General features: G+C 47.7%; 1 protein-coding gene across 2 annotated transcripts in view; it reads left to right on the top strand.

Moving 5' to 3' along the window:
• LOC135245434 (hepatocyte growth factor-like) overlaps positions 1 to 17,167 on the top strand; it is a 31,999-nt gene that overhangs the window by 1,602 nt on the left and 13,230 nt on the right. Inside the window, exons 1-9 of one of the 2 annotated variants that reach the window (XM_064318481.1) lie at positions 10 to 160; positions 647 to 800; positions 3,490 to 3,602; positions 4,247 to 4,361; positions 7,191 to 7,333; positions 9,016 to 9,136; positions 13,125 to 13,243; positions 15,116 to 15,281; positions 15,965 to 16,098. In XM_064318481.1, coding sequence (XP_064174551.1) covers position 160; positions 647 to 800; positions 3,490 to 3,602; positions 4,247 to 4,361; positions 7,191 to 7,333; positions 9,016 to 9,136; positions 13,125 to 13,243; positions 15,116 to 15,281; positions 15,965 to 16,098 — 1,066 coding nt within the window. In that variant the 5' untranslated portion in view covers positions 10 to 159. Of the gene's footprint in view, positions 1 to 9; positions 161 to 646; positions 801 to 3,489; positions 3,603 to 4,246; positions 4,362 to 7,190; positions 7,334 to 9,015; positions 9,137 to 13,124; positions 13,244 to 15,115; positions 15,282 to 15,964; positions 16,099 to 17,167 lie in introns of those variants that run through there. The other variant, XM_064318480.1, reaches the window with a different exon arrangement.

Below are 17,167 nucleotides of genomic sequence, written 5' to 3' on the forward strand. Positions count from 1 at the left end.
AGATTGAGGACCGCCCTTTTAAGCGTTCGAGACCCCGGATTCGAGTCACAGTGAAGTTACTAGCTCGGGAGGAAAAAGGGAAAACTATACGCTCAACTTGTTTCCGGGATGTCCTGGAGTTAAGAGGTCGATAAGCCTGTTCACTTGTTCACCCCCTCCAGTGAGTGACTCCGGATGAGTTATTACTGAGTTACAAGATGGATGGCTCCACTTTTCAACATCAAATTAAATTTGGCCCTTCTTTAAAGCACAGATGAAAAGCACTTTTTTTTTTTTTTTTTTTTGGCTTGCAGCGCACTGGGAAAGACTTCCCAGATAACTGCAAAACACAATAAGTGTCTTAAGTACCGGAATAGGAAAAGAAAAATGTCAAATGGTTTGATTAGTCATGGTTCCATTCTTCTGCTTGGAGGGTGGAGACAGGTTGTGTCCACATTCCGGAACTGGCTTTTGAATTAAATTGAATGTGACCCGTAAAAAAAAAAAAAGAGAAGGAGATGTAAACGTTAAAAAAGGGTATCATTTATGTAAGCAAAGTTTCCAGGTTCAGCTTGGGTACTGCCAGTGTTCTTTTGATGTGTGAGAGGGTGTGTTCTCCCTGGATATACTGGACCCTCTCTGTTCCTATCTTTTCCATATGCTGCAGTGAGCAAGAGGAACTTTCTTCAGGACTACCAGAAGACCGACGGGGTGCGCCTGGTCAGGTCAAATAGCTCCCACCTGACCAAGAGCAGGGGTCTGAGTGTGGTCAGGTGTGCCCGGAGGTGTAGCCGTGGCAAGAGAATGCCTTTTACCTGCAGGTATGTGCAGTTGCATTGGGGATAACCTCCACCCACCCCCACCTCCATCCTTACCCCCACCCCCACCTTCCACTGTGTGGTTAGACATGATGTGGATAAAATGTGTTTTCTTAAGAGCCATCTGATACATGCAATGTAAAGGAACTGTGTGACCTCTGGACGTGTCTTGAGGTTCTCAAAGGTCATTTACGGCCATTGACACTGCCGTATATCATGTCTTATGTACTCATGGGAACCCCTCTCCTTAAATCTCTGAATACAGCCTGGACAGGGAACTCTGCTCATTAAAGGGGTGAATGGGTTTCATGCCAACTTCTGCTCTCTTAATTATTTAATCAGCCCAATCATTTCCATCAACTGACGTTTAAGTTACATTTATTAATAAATATACTGGTGACCTAAAGATCATTTTGTGTCCCTACAACAGGGTGGACAACAAGGGCTGATCTGTTTCAGGAATTTGTGCTAACTTCTGCTCTGTCATATTATGGCTTCGTCATATCTTGATCTGCCATTTGTATTAGCACCAGCCACAGGCCCAGACTGCAAGTATCTCCTAAAGATTTTACTGTTCTCACGTGCAGGAGTGAACCAGTGTAGTTTATAGAGATGTTATAACTAAAACTAAAGGTAATTGGTTGGAACACAATCCAGCTCGTAGACCAGAGTTGTGCACCCCTGCCCTGCAAGAAAGATTTTCTTTTAAATGTCCACTCTACAATTGAACCACCACTGGTGTACAGTAGACACAAAATGGCATAGCCCTCCCTGGTCTCCTGGAATAGGCCTCCTTGTATTTGTTTACATATGTAAAAAGTTTAATATTGTCATACATCATTAAAAAAAAAAAAAAAATCAAAGTCTTGTGGTTAGCTGGTGAAATGTTCCTTTTAGAACTGATGAAACTTTTTTTTTTAGCTCCCTCTAAATAAGACACTATATATATATATATATATATATATATATACATATTTCCTCCACGTGTTATACAGGCATCTTGCCTGCACAGAGTTAGAACCACAGGTGTCTGAAATAAATATCACAGGGCTTTTTAGTTGATGTTCTGCATTTGATTGATTGGGTCATTTATTGTGAACAATATCGGAATAACTGTGCAGATGTGTGTGTGTGTGTGTGTGTGTGTGAGAAATTAGAGAATCACCAGGTTTCCAAAAGGTGGGATTAAGCCCTTTCCTGTTAAATACAAACTATTATATCAGCCTATAGCTGGATGCAGTATGGCATCCCACCAGAAAAACACTTAACAAACATGTTTGAATCAAATTGTTCCAGATATTTAATGAGTGAGCCAGAAGTAGTTCAGCCAAACACGTTGCAAACATATTTCAAGTGTAATGTTTTCGGAAGCTAAAATAATAGGTTTAATGGAGAATTTTGTGCATTGTCAAAGCCAAATTCTGTCAGTTTTTTTCCTGTGTAGATCTTTAAATAATTGACGTACAAATTTTTAGCCATTCTTAAAGCAATTTTCTAGTGCTGGGGCCTGCAATCCTGGTCCTGGACAGCCATAAGATATGCTGTCCCCCCCCCCCTCCCCCTGAACTTAAAATCAGCAACAATTTAGACCCTGTTAGCCAGATGCAGTGAATTAACTATGATCAACTGCTGTAATTGATTAAGTGCAGAGTTAAAACACAAACCCAGTAGAGCCTGTGGCTCTCCAGGACCCCCTGACCTGCCGTGTTGCTGTTGGGTGGTAGTAATTTGTATTTGCAAGACACTGTCCAAATATATTGTCTTAAGTGGCTGCTTGTGTGATCTCAGCAGTCCCATGCAAACATTAGACCGCAGGCCTCTGAAGCGTTGTACTTGAAGCAATTTAGAGTTGTTTGGGTGTTTACGCGAATAGGCAAAAGTGTGCTTTGTCCTTTTTTTATATCTGTTTGCGATATATCGCAGTAAGCACAATTCTATTCTTCGTGGCATACATGGCTATGAAAAGCATGTACTGTGATTAAGAAAAAAATGAACAGCTTGCACAAATTCTGGGATTGCAATTGTGGTTGGAAGGAAAGCCAGCACACACAGGGCTCCGCAGAACCCCTGAACAAAGGGATTCTCCGCCCTTTTGCTGTTTGCTGCCCAGTTGGTTTCCAGTCGTGCATTCTTAAATAAAAGACGAATCGGTTGTTCCAAAAAGTAGCAGGTTTTTTGGTGTTCAAAATTCACAACCTTATTCTCAGCCTGGCAACCAATAATTCTCTCCCTCTGTACATCTGATGTGTGGTGAGCATTCTGGTGCAAAATGGCTGCCTTGCGTCACCCAAGTGGGTGCTACACATTAGTGGAAGTTGAGGTGAATTCTACCCCCCAACCCTCCCCAACTGTGAAGAATTTTGAGGTCATGAAAAGTGCTATGTCCTCTCAAGACCTGGCAAGTAACATTTGTCCCCTGCAGTGGACAAAGATTTTATTTGGGGGGGGGGGGGTAAAAGTTCAGAGTATCTCTGGATAAGTACCCCCTCAACAGTTTGCTTTTGTCCCATTTCTACCTCTCCCAGTTTGCCAAGCCATCTGCAAGTGTGCTATCATTGACAGGCTTGCGAATTATTTTTATGACGTGTCTTTTTTCACACCACATCATATTATGAATAACACTGTTGCACACCCTCTAATGACTTTTTTACAACTCTCACCTGTGATGTAAACCTCTGCCATGACTCCACAGAGCGTTCTACTTTGACCAGAAAAACAGGAAATGCCATTGGCTGTCCTTCGACAGCTACACTCCCGGTGTTCAGACGGAGCACGATTTCAACTTTGACCTCTACGAGAAGAAAGGTGAATGTTATCATTGACTACTAGCTATATCTAAACACAGGATGCTTTGTACTTGCTTCCTCTCATTCTCTTATATTAGCTGTCCATATAGCCCAGAAATCTTTTTCTATGTTCGTGGATCTTTTTTTTGGTGAAGATCGTGGGCCAAGTTTATTTCAGTGGTAATTATTCCATGTGTGTGTGTGTGTGTGTGTATACCAAAAATGTTGCCTTTGTCCATTGTGCAACTTGAGATTCAAGCTCTTGTGAGTCCTTTTATCCGACGAGTAATTGATGTGATGTCTCTCTCGTTAACTTCTCTCTTAGGGAAATGACCGTACTTAGTTCGATGAGGAATTCTGTCTTGTGTATACACCAGGGATGCCAAACTCCTGTCTCAGAGGGCCGCGGTGTCTGCTGCTGCTGCTTTTCAGCGCGTTTGCATTCCTTAACCGCTCAATTTGTCACCGATGGGCTGACGAGTCCGCGCGCCTGCTGTAAAAGGCCTGACTTCGCCGCTTGATTGACAGGAGACCGCGAGAAAACGTCCCGCGGCGTCTGTGGTTGTTTTTGACAGCCCCAGACGCGCGCGAGCGAGCGCTGCATTGCGCTCAGAGCTCAGAGTGATTGTTTTTTTTTTTTAAACGGCGGTTTGTTCTCCGCAGACTACGTGAAGCAGTGCATCACCGGCGCCGGGCAGAACTACAAGGGGACGCGGTCCGTCACCAAATCCGGCGTCAGGTGCCAGGCCTGGGCGTCGACCATGCCGCATGAGCACAAGTGAGATTTCCTTCCTTTTTGTCTTTGCGCTGTGCCGTTTCACAGACCCTGGCCTTCCTCTCTCGCATTCCGATCCCCAGGAATGGGTATGCGCCAGACCTGGGTCAAATAAGTATTTGTTTTGGATTTTGAATGCTTTTCTGTGCTTCATTGATCTTGCCTGGTGTAATTGAGCCTGCCAATATGACCAGAAGAAGGCGGGGTCTGGCACTTCTTGAGAGTACTCCATTGGTTCCAATGCACCAGACAAGATCAGTAAATCGTAGGGCAGGTCTGGTGTGCGCTCGGATAACCCTCGTCCTCAAAAATCTGAAACCGGACTGTGCAGGCAAGGCCTCTATCTCTCGAGTTAGCGGTGGGCTTTGTGGTCTCGAGTCAGATTCTGTCTTTCCAGAATGCCGCCACTTTATTTGCCTGGAGACCATCTGCCCAGCCGAGTGGTGTAATCTTCCTTGATGTGGCATTTAAAGGGTTAAGCCCAGATGGGGAAAGGTTAAATGGGGCGGGTGGTTTAAGGGCAATTGGCCACCGGTGTGGTCTGCCACCGCAATAACCCCAAGAGTCAGCTGCCAGGTTTCGGAGGGAACAGAAGAAAGGGATGGTGGATGACTGCCTTTCTGAGGGTGCGTGCGAGCGCGCGTCTCTCCTTAACACACGGAGGACGTCGCAAAGATGGGTCCATTTTATTGCGGGAGGCCTAGGCTCCAGCGTTTTAAAATTGGCAGTGAACAAAAAAAAAAAAAAAAAAAGGGGGGAGAGGCGAATTTGAGAATAAAAAGACGCTTTTAAAATAATGAGCGTCGCAGTTTCCCTGGCATTTAGATTCAATAACAATCGTCCTTTAGCCGGGAGTCCCCGCTGGCTGTCAGCGGGAGTCGGACCGGAGCGGGCGAGGCTTCGTCTCTTGGGCTGTCGTTCCTGAAAGTGGCTCCCGCGTCTAGCTCGGCTAACGAGGCATGAGGCTAATTAGCGGCTTGCAGTTCACCGCTAACCACCACACCCCCCCCCCCCCATCGTAACGCTTCACGGGGTTCCCCTCCTTCGGTATCCTAGAGCTCATCTTCGTAAACCAATCCGGTGCCTCCCAGCACTAATCATGCTGTGACTACGGCGGCGCTGCTGGCCGGTAGCCCCGGCGCGCATCTGGCCGTCCGTATATACGCGTCCGTCTGACAGGATAGGGTTTCAGTGTGGGAGCCTATGCTACTGACAGGCAGTTGATATACGCAGGAAAGGAGGTAAATGATACCGCTAGGCGCGCGCGAGGGGAACGGGCGCTAAGTAGCCAAACCGCGCCTGAGTTACGGTGCGCGGAGCCAAGGGCCGCAGATAAGAGAAGCCTGCGGGTTTTAAGGTGCTTGACGGCGAGCCAGACGTTCATTAGCGGCCTGAAGCCGGCCAAGCATTGCTTGTTTGGGGGGGGGGGGTTGAATGGGGGGGGCTCTAATACCCAGAGGTCTGAAGATTAATGGGCTGTACTCACGGTTCGTGCGTCTTCCAGCGAAGCGCATGGAGTTGCAGACATGCAAAAATGCCCGCTTCCCCCCCCTCCCCCCCCTTCTCTAAGAAACCCCGGTTTCCCCCGGCAATTTGATTGCGCTGGCAGTTGCCGACTTCTCTTTCTGCTCCTAATTTGTCCGCGCGCACCTCTGTCATCAACATTTAACTTTTTGCGAGCGTTTGATTTGTAATCTGCTGTTAAATCTGCTCCCATTGTACTGCGGTGTGCTAGCTGTGTCTAATTGTCAGATTTAGTGAAATAAGTTGATTTCTGTTTTATGTCCTTATAATGCTAAAATCATGTGGATGACAACATAAGGATAGAGTCATTGTGCAGGAATTCTTCCATCTAGAGTTAAATCAGTTTATGTCAGCATGACAAAGGTAATCCGTCTTCCCCTGACAATCACAAGCTGTGTATTTGTAAATAGCAAACAAACTGCTTTTAGTTCATAACATTCTTCCATCACCGATATTGTTGTCAATTCACATAAATTGCTGGAATATGAGCAGAAGCAGGCTTGCTTAAAGCTTTAAGGTCCCTATTTGTGTGACTCCACTTTGCAAGAAGTATTTTAGTTGGCTTTCTCATATCTTCTTGAGCAACTTTATTACAACCATTTCCCCTGGATCCAAAGGTCACATACCCTGGATATGGGTGGATGTCCATATAGACGGCTGGGCCCTCCAGATATTGCACCAAAGAGAGAGGGTAAAGCATTCTTTTATATGAGCCATATAAGGAAGATTACAGCCAAAGTGAAGGGGAGTGATTTTGCGTGACAGATATTTCAACCGTATTAACATAGAGGCTTCAGAGGAAATTCCCTCAGAATAGCAATTCAAAGCTTATGTTCTGTACGGAGGGAGCGCAGTACTGATTGATGAGAGAGCCCTCTCTTGAATAAATAATTTTTTTTCGGTTGTGAAGGAAAAACTCAAAACTCAGATTACAGAGCCGGTTTCGCCCTACTACGAGCGAGCGCTTTTCAAGTGGCCAGATATTTATGGCTGGCTCGGTACAAAGTCCTTCAGTCGCTACCCATAACAACAGTCCTGGGTGTCATTCTCAATAAACTATGCAGAGGGTCCCTCCAGAGCTGATGCTGTCGAAACGGTTTCCATGTCCAGGCTTTGAGCTGCCACTCAACGACAGAACTTTTCGGAAAAGAGGCCGGCCCGTCGGGGTCTTTTCCAGCCGCGTTGCCTGGAAAGCTCCGTGTCGGGGGGAAGGGGGGCTGATGTCACCTGCTCCGTGTCGGGGGGGAGGCTGATGTCACCTGCTCCGTGTCGGGGGGGGGTCTGATGTCGCCTGTCGTCTGCACGCAGGTACCTGCACGTGAGAGACCGGAAGACCGACCTGGCCGAGAACTACTGCCGTAACCCGGACAACGAGACGACGGGGCCCTGGTGCTTCACTGTCGACCCCGACCAGCGGCACGAGACCTGCGCCGTCCCCCAGTGCTCCGACGGTAAAGCCCCGCCCCCTTTTTCTTTTCCACGGGGGGGGGAGATGAGGTCACTCGATCTTTCGCTTTGAGTGTCGAAACGACGCGAGCCGCTCTCACCCCCTCATTTGAGCTTTTTAGCTTTAAGGAAGAAAAAAAAAAAAGGTGCCGGGTTTTTTTAGAACCCGGGCCAAACTGTTCCTCGTTGGCAATATATGAGAGATGTGATATTTTTGGGGAGAATAAGAATGGGGGGCTTTGAGTTTCCCTTTCTGTCCCAAGAGAAATTAACTAGACAGGTGCTTTGAGGGGGGGGGGGAGAGAAAAGGATCCCTGATTTCACATGGGAATTTCAGTAAGAAAGAACCGGGAGAATATTTGATTGGGCTGAGCCTGAGGAGAGTGATGCCTTTGGAAGCAAGTGTCAAAGCATCCTGGCTTCTATCAGTGGGTTTTGGCAGTGAGTCGCTTGGCAAGTTTAGCAAATTAGTTTCCCATAATCAGGATATAAATCAAAGGCTTTGCAAGAATCTCCCAGTATAGACATCTGTTTTCAGTATTTTCACTGTTTTTTTTTTTGATGGCCGTGTGTATGTGCCACAATGAGTCATGAAATGAAGAGATGCTTGGAGAGGGGGAAGTGGCTGTGCTTGTGCTGTATCTGTGTTCCACAGTATGAAGCCCACTTTCACTGTGCCAAGGTGAATTTTACTGTGTGCGGTACCCTGCCGTCGAATCCCCTAACAGAGTGCCTGAACTGAATCGTTCATTAAATTTCCAGATATATAAATGGATTATGTGAACGGTTAGCGTGGTGCACAGCATAAGCTGTTTTAATACTGTGATTATTAAAGTGCTTTTGCCAAAATGTGTAAATATTTCATATATTTCCAAGATATGGGTATCACTCACTGGTTTCATTTGAAATAACCTATGAACAGAATAAGCCACAAAAATCCCTGACTCAAAGACTGGCAGTTTTTGTAAAGTAAGGCAACGTTCCCATGGTGACATGAGACAGTTTGCCACAGAAAATCTGAAAATTATGTCCTAAATTGTATTTATTGAATTTCCATACCTTTCCCATTTTTATATTTTTTAACTTTTATTACAACAACTCCAACAGCTTGATCCTGAGTTTATGCTTTCGTACCAGTCATTCTGTAATTGATAATAATCCTTGTCTGGTAAAATGTCTCAATTTGCAAGCAGGGCTCAAAGCTGGCCTATCCTTCTCACTGTATGTGTACTGCCATATATAATCTTGCATCATGTGTCACTGTACACCGTGATGTGTAAGAGGAAAAATATATTTCAAAGTAAAGCACTGCTTCAGCTCTGTAGTGTGTATCGACCTCACAACTGTCTGCACCCCCCCCCCCCCCTCCCCCCCGCTGTGAAATAAGGTCACCAGACAGACCACACATAACAAGTCCTGGGGAGGGCTGCCTCTTATTCCCGGGGGGGGGGTGTATTTCACGAAGCAGGATTACCTAGTTAGCCGGCTAACTGCGCTGAGTAAAGCCCGGAATGGCTCTGTTTTACTTCAGGCCTGTTGCAGATTTGGGAAGGGGCTCGGGGTTTTACTTGAGCAGTTATCCAGCTAACTCTGTATCCCTGCTTCATGAAATACCACCCTGCTCCTTCGTAGAAGCCTGGCATTCAGTATTTTTAATTTTGTTTTCGGACTTTCTCCCTGTCCGCAGTGGTGTGCATGAAGTGCAACGGGGAGGACTACAGGGGGCCCGTGGACCGCACCGAGAGCGGGAAAGAGTGCCAGCGATGGGACCTGATGGAGCCGCACAGGCACCCCTTCCACCCGAAAAGGTAGGGCGCCTGTTATAGGGCAAAAAAAATAAACAGCTTCCAAGAAATTGTAGATGATACTCCTCCTTAGTGTCATGGCGGACGGAGAGGTTGAGTCCGTACCTCTGAAAGTACTGAGGTTCAACTCTGCCTGATCAAACGCACACGGTGATCTCATCCTTGTTACCATATGCTACATGTCCACCTTAACAAGCCGCGCGTTCAAAAGAACCTCCGTGTAAACGCTGGGGTTCGGGTTCAGCCGAAGACCGGTATCTGTTTATCTCACGGCCGTCAGTAGAATGAGCTCTAATATAAACGAGCGCAGAACGGAAATCTTTTTATTCTTTTATCAAAGGTATAAATCAGGGGTGTCCACTCTTATCTGAAAATGGCCCATGGTTGGGGGTGGGGGTGGGGGGGGGTTATTTTAGCCCAGCACTATGACACCTGATTCAAATAATTAACTAATTGTGGTCTTCAATCAAGACCTTTAAGTAGAATCAGGTGTCTTAGTGCTGGGCTGAAGCACAAACCTGTGCCCATATCCGACCCTTTTCGGTGTCAACAACAGCGGTTGTTCAGCAAACGGCATAAACCATACAAAAATAAGGCAAGCAGCCTGTATTTGCTGAAACAAACTCATTGGGCCTCACAAAACTTTTCTTAAATTATTCTTACGTTTGTTCTTGCATGTTCCTAGAAGAAACAATATGGGATTCATGACACATGTGTGGACCTTTGTTTTTGTGCATGTCCCAGATGTATGAGATGATGAATGCGGGGCTGTTTGTAAATTTTATGCGCAATCCTGTTTATGTGACTTGCGTAGGGAAACATCCACGAACAAATACAGATAAGAGAACAATTATGAATGCCGGAATGTTCTTGGAAACGTTCTTGTACGCAGTTTAACGATCGAGCGTGATCGTGCACATGTTTCGCGCTCCAGGCCCGTTGTCTTCTTTTTTGTTACCGTCAGTGACAGAATGTTCAAGTTCCACTCCAAACAGATGGATAACAAACAAATTGTTTATGTCTGTAGCTGCTAAGAGCACTGAAGGACTTTGCCTTCGCACACAGTAACGCACATGTAGCAACCGGACGCGCCAACTCTAGACCTGCGAATGTTTTTCGCTTTTCTCCCTGTCCAGAAAAGGCTACAAAGTATTATAAGTAGGAGATTACCTAGTTAAAAAAAAAAAAGTATTTTTAAAAATTTTAGTCAAAGCGTAATTGGACGGAGCGGACCGGAGCGAGATCGTGCCGCGGCGTCGACGTTAAGGATGTTTTGCTAATAAATTGAGATGGATGGCTGAGTTATTCCGCGGCTTAACGCCTTCCAGATGTTCAGGCCCGGTAACGGTTTCCGTCGGGGGACGCTTTTCGCAGGCGATGTTAGTCACGGCGGCGGCGTGCTAATGGGTACGGATGCGCACGCGCCGGGTGTGATTGCTATCGGAGCGAGCCCCCGGTCCCCGGGCCGCGTTGGGACCGCCCTTATCGGTTTTTTCGGCTTGTCCTCTCGTCCGTACGAAGTTGCTGCTTCGCCGGAGCTTTTGTGATTTCCTCGGGCCCGCCCGCCGCTGCCAAGGTTCCTGTAATCTTTGCCTGAGTGTAGACACATCCAGCCCCCCCCCTCTCTCCCCATCCCACCCCCCTCCTCCTCCAACTCCCTTCAGTGATTGCCTTCTGCACACGAGAAAAAAGAAAAAAAAGCTCTCTCAGACAGACGAGCGGGGAGCTGGAGAAACCGACACTTCCAGGTGCTGACCGTTGAAGCCCTGGGTGTAGATTTTTTTACATTCATTTATTTTTTTTTTTTTGCGAGAGCTTGCTGCCAAGCTCTCCGGTGGTCTCTAGATCACTCTTTCTTTTAAAAAAAAAACAAAAAACAAAAAAAACCTGATTCGATCGGCGGGATCGTGAGGGACGGACGGCGTACGGAGTGGTGTTTACAGCGATCTCTGCGGCTGCGTGCCTCGGTCTCTGGCGCTGGCGGCCCGCGTAGCTGCCGCCCGTGAGCCAGACAGGGGGGGGGTGGCCTGGCTTGTATGTAAATTAGCATTATTATGAGGCCCTCGTAGGGTTTGGCGTCAGTCGCGATGTTTGTCTTCCCGTGTCTTATCCTTCGGCATTTCAGTCACTGGGGAAAACGGCCCGCGGATATCGAGAGAAGCCTGCCTATAGGGGGCTGCGTTAAAAACTGCAACAAACTACATGTTTCATACGGTACCGTAGATGGCACAGTTAAAGCCAGCGTGTAATCAGCAGAACACTATTGTTAACGAGAGGAAAAAAAACAAGAGAAACGGTAGAACATTCCAGAACGTCTGGGCCAAAGCTGACTTAGGTGCGTGCAGCTGAATGTCTTCTCCAGTAGAGAGAGCCTCTCCCCACCCAGAGGGGTGATGTCATCTAATTGTAAGAGTTTTTGTCGGTTTCTTCCAAGACAAGGGAAGCTCAGCGTAAAACGAAGGTTTTCTCAAACTCTGCCCCGCCAGTCGTATGCTGATGTGTTGTCAAATCTGACGATGAAGAGCAAGGGGTCCCCTGATCAGTGATAGATTTCATCGCTCCATGTTGTTTAATGCATGGGGAGGCTTATGTGAAATGTTTTTGTTCATAGAAGTGATGTCATGGAATAACTTCAGCATGTACCAGGTTGTGTCCTGCCTGTCTGATGGGACAAACTGCCTCTGCAGCTTCTTCATAAATGCACTGGCCTTTTCTGCACATATTTAGTGCACTTTGGCTATGTGAACACCCCTAGATTATTCGTATATGAATATGATTTATATATTTATATCCCTGCTGTAATGTTTGTATATGTCTAGTGTTTCTGCACATTTGTTAATTGGGAATAATTCTGTTATGTAAACTTCACCGTTCTCAAAACTTTTTTTGCGTGATGCATGACAGGTTGTTGGTATTTTTCCATGATCCACATCCAATGCGTGTGACCGGCTGGCTATGTAAAATCGAACGAGACTTTGTGAAAAAGCAGCGTGTGTTCGGCCTATTCGTCAAATTCCCATCGACGTCTTGGGAAAACGGCTTATTCTCGGAGGCTAATGTCAACAGTATTTTTGCGTTTTTCTTGTTTTTCCGTCCCTAAGGTTTGTTCTCCTAGGCATGAAAAATGCTGTAAGGAATGCATAAAAAGTATATTTTCAGTCCAAGTTTTTTTTTTTATTCCTTTTTATTTTTTATTTTCCTCGCGCACATGGAAAACAGTTGAGGCCTTAACTCAGAAGGCCCGTAGCGAAGACAGCTGTCGACAGGCCTCGCCGTGTGCGTATCGTTTAAGCGGATTCGCGTGCGGGCGCGTGTCAGAGCTGGGCTTCGCGTCGAGCGGATGGTACGATTCGGCGACGCGTCCGAGGAGAACCTTCCGACGCCGGGGCCCGTTCGACCCCGCCCGCGTCCTCGCCCGCGTCCTCGCCCGCGTCCTCCCCCGCTAACCTTTCCGATTCGGCGTCACGCAATGTTCAGCGCTTCACTCGGCACGCCTGCCAAATAAATCTTTATCATGAATGAACATCTTTGCCAAGGCCCCGCCCTTTGTGCTTAAAAAAAAAAAAAAAAAATGAAAGGGGGTGAACTCACCTTATCAGAAAGCGGCCTAATGGTTTAAACCTGTGCGCAGTAGCATTTCAACACCAGGTCATTTAAGACGGGGGTGTGGGAGGGGGGGCGGGGTGATAGCAATACGGGCCTCGCGGCCCTGAGGAGACGTGACCTGATGTTTCGGCAGATTTGGTCCCATACGGTGCTCCTCGGCGCTCTGTTTTGATAAGACGGCCCGTACCTCACCCCCCCCCCCCGTGCTTTCGCCGAGGCGGGTGATTCAGAGACATTGGATCCAGATTGTGCGGTCGCATCTTGAGTGGAAGCAGCCCCTCGTCTCGTCTGAGCGTTATTTCCCTAGCGGTGCTCCGCTCTGTGTGACAGCTTCGTTTTATTTTATTTTATTTTATTTTATTTATTCATTTTTTTGCTTTTGCAGGTACCCCGACAAGGGCCTGAAGGACAACCTCTGCCGCAACCCCGACGATCGTCTGCGGCCCTGGTGCTTCACGCTGGACCCCAGAACGCCGTGGGAGTACTGCGACGTCAAAGCGTGCGGTGAGCCTGCGGGACTTCCCTACGGCCTTCCCCCTTCCCATCTCTGAGCCCGCCCTGCGGCCGCCTTACTGCCAGCCCCTGAGGAATGCTGGGGGGTGGGGATTGGGGGGTCATAATATTGAAATAAATAAAAGAAAGGTACGGTGATGCCTTGGTGAAATCGGCCCCACAGCTGCGCGGGACTGCAGTAATTATGACATGCGGCTGGCGTGTTTGTTTCTCTTCTTCTCTCGCTATTATTGCCGGCTAATCGGCTTAATCTCTGCTGGTGAGGTTTCTTGAGTAAACTCCTGGTCTACCTCAAAGACAAAACACAGACGTGCGGGGGGGGGGGGGGGGTCGGGTCATTTTTCATCCTCGTCCCTTCTGGGGCCATAGAAACCTCAGGCACCTAGTTCTGTCAGCAGCGACCCGTTACTTTAATGATGGTGAGTCTATGGTGCCTCTGACGTGACCTCTCCATTCACTCTCACTGGTGTCATTCCCAAACCCACCGCTCAGGGTGAGGAGTGGCGAGCGGACATTTATACGTGTAATTTTCCTCTTGTGAAAATCTGACTCACTGGTAACATACAAAATGGCGCAAAGCTTCTCTGACAGGAAGACTGCGACTTACTAATAACCTCCGTGCTGTCAGATACAGTACTTGTGCAGGAGGTTGCCCCCTCTACCTGAAGCCTTGCTTTCTGTTCTAATGATGGAATTTGATACCGCTCCCCCCCCCCCCCCCTTTAAATTCACCACAGGCCAAACCTGTGGTCTTAAATCTAGTTGCGGTTTGTGGGTAATGACTTCAAGACGTCGGAGGACAAAGAGCCGGCTTGTTTACGGTTTTCGGGTCTTGTTTTTGAGCGTCAACCGAAATCCCGTTCGATCTGCGCCGAGATTAGCTCGGTGTTCACGCCGCAGACCGTCAAACAAGCCGCGTACAGTATAGCGAGTTTAATTTAAGATACGATGTAGTGTCTGGCTTCTTTTTTTTTTTTTTTTTTTTTTTGGACTCCTGAGCAAGTAGACTGACTGCAGGTTTTGCTTGCAGAGCTGGTTTGTCGAGCGCTGAAAATTATATCCAATTTGATTAATCTATTTCCAGGGTGCAAATGGGATTCGTCTCCACGTCTCGTACTGCTGCACGCATGGATAAGGGGTGGGGGGGGGTTGGGAGAGCGAAAGGTTATCTTGGGTCAGAAAGAAGGTTTTGCATCGATCAACATAGAAAATTCAGAAGACTGGAGCCTTCGGTATAGAGACAGACACGATTTTGTCAGTCTGGCAGTGGTTCAAAACAAAAAAAATTACCACAAGGCAACAATAGGAGGAAAATTTTATTCATACATGGAAATGATAATGTACAAACAAGGGAAAATGTATGTGCGCTGTTGAAAGGTCTCTCGCTGTATTTGACTTGGCGATGGATGCTAACTGTAACCGTGTGTCACTCGTGGGAAAATGCTCTCTTTCAGCTCTCAGGTGTAGTCATGGTCCGCATGGCCCGTTTTAAACTATACCCCCCCCCCCCCAAACCCCATCACCAACACCCCACTCCCCCGCACTCACGCACATGCGGAAATCTGCTGACTCCTGTTTCTATTGTTTCTGTTCTTTTATTTGGCTTCAATGTATGTCGGTAATTATGTTAACACTTATCTCAATGCATCGAAATCCTTATTGCTGTTGAGATAAATGCACCTCTTTCTTTCTCTCTCTCTCTCTCACTCTATCTGTCCGTCTTTTACTCACTCTCTCTGTCTCTGTCTGTGTCTCTGTCTCTCTATCTCTCTCTCTCTCTCTCTCTCTCTCTCTCTCTATCTTTCTCTGTCTGTCTCTCGATCTCTCGCTCTCTCACTCACACTCGCTCTCTCGCTCTTTCAGACTCAGACCCCGAGACCGACGCGCACTCGACGACCGAATGCTTCCTGGGTCAGGGGGAGGGGTATCGGGGCACGGTGGGCGTGACCCCCAGCGGGGTGACGTGTCAGCGGTGGGACTCCCAGGTCCCCCACAACCACTCCTACAGCCCCCAGAACTACAAGTGCAAGTGAGTCCCTGGGCCGCTCTGCACCAGCAACCTCGCACCCTGAGCCGTCTCCCCATATCATTTTGAAAGAGGAGCCGTAATGGAGAATAGATCAGAAATGGCTTATGCCATTCCTACACCCTGTTCAGGAAGTCATTGCCGATATCGCTCTACTACATCCAGCTCCTCACAGTAATAATTTAGTGTTAATCTGAACATTAGTCTCAGTTAAAGAGTCTTCGTTTGAATCTGTGACAATCTTTGTTTGTTTGGCACGTTTTTGGCAATATCCATATTCATTATATTACATTAGGTCTATTTGGCAGACGCTTTTATCCAAATTCAAATGTCTGTATTTTGTTTGCCTTGATTGATGCAGCTACTCTGGTGTCTGCGGTGTTCACAGGATGCAGTAAATATGATGTCACATTAGCTTCCTTTATTTAGTGAGCCTCCATTATCCAGGGGAAACCTGTATTCCAGGAGTACTGTTCATTTTGAGTGTTGACCGATTGCTGAACGTCATCTTGACGGTTGAGTTTGGGCGGCTCTCTCTCTCTCTCTCTTCCCTCTCCCAATCTCTTCCCTTTTGTTCTCTCCCTGATCCTCTTCTCCTCTCCCTTCCATCTTCTTCGTTTCGCTCTCTCTCTCTCTCTCTCTCTCTCTCTCTCTCTCTCTCTCTCTCTCTCTCTCTCGTGTCTCAGGGACCTGCGGGAGAACTACTGCAGGAATCCGGACGGGGCCGACCTGCCCTGGTGCTTCACCACCGACCCCGGCGTGCGCATGGCCTTCTGCACCAACATCCCCCGCTGCGAGGCCGACGCCCGCGAGCCTGAAGGTACGGGACGCGCCCCCCCCACACCCCCCCCGGTCCCCCGTTTCCGGGTTACCGCACAGATTCTGCGCCCCTATTTCAGGTTACTGTGCAGATTCTGTGACCCCATTTTCGGGTTACTACACAGATTCTGTGGACCAACGATCTCTGTGTCTGCTAGGTTTTTGATGTGCTGCAGCCCTTAAGTGCTTAATCGGAGTCATTGATTGGCTAACGGTGTCAGTACGCCTTGTTTCCGTGGCCTAAATCGGCTGCTGATTGGACGGAAATCGTTAAAAACCAGCAGAGACCGCGGCCCTCCGTGACTTTGATTTTTAACTGCAGGGGGGGGCCTTAGGTGCTAGCAGAACCTTCCAGAACCTTTTGCTCCACTGACAGAACCGCCCAGTGCTGCACTGCAGAGCAGTGAGCCTGAGACCTGCAGAGAGGTGTTTTGTCAGTGGAATAAAAATCTCACGCGCTCGCATCCTCTCCTCCCTGCTGTTTCCGACGTTAGCTCTCTCCCACCCGTCCCCAGCTCTCCTCTTCTTCCTGTTCTCTGGTGTCCACGGGGCGGGGGGGGGGGGGGTCAGTGACCTCATCAGTGAAGCCAGGTGCAGTCCCTTCCTCTTGTCTCCAAGCGACATGCTGCGTTAGCTGTTCCAGTGCCAGACGTATATATCTTTAACACCTTCATTTGACCTTCATTTTCTCTTCTCCCTCGTGTGTGAATACCAAGCTGTAACTGTAGTTCTAGGCCCCCTTTTGTAGTCCTACTGTACGTCCTGGACTGGCATAAGCGTGCACTGAAACGAGGGCAGCCAAACTGCCACTTTTCACTCTGCGGTCCGCTGGTTCAGCTATAGCCGACCTTGGCATCGGTGCAGTTAAACTGAATCTGGAAACAGTGCCTCAGCTGGACACATCTACCCACCGTCTATCTCTGCCATGTGACACTGTTTAATTGCACCCAAGGTAGTTAGTTAGAGACTTTTCCCACTGGCTTTCTTGTGCAGTTTTAAATATTTTTACCTCCTTTATCGCTTAAATTATAGTTTTATTTAAACGACTGCTTAAATCATCATATTTTTTT

Source organism: Anguilla rostrata, chromosome 19, assembly GCF_018555375.3.
Source record: "Anguilla rostrata isolate EN2019 chromosome 19, ASM1855537v3, whole genome shotgun sequence".
In the NCBI taxonomy this organism is placed as follows: domain Eukaryota; kingdom Metazoa; phylum Chordata; class Actinopteri; order Anguilliformes; family Anguillidae; genus Anguilla; species Anguilla rostrata.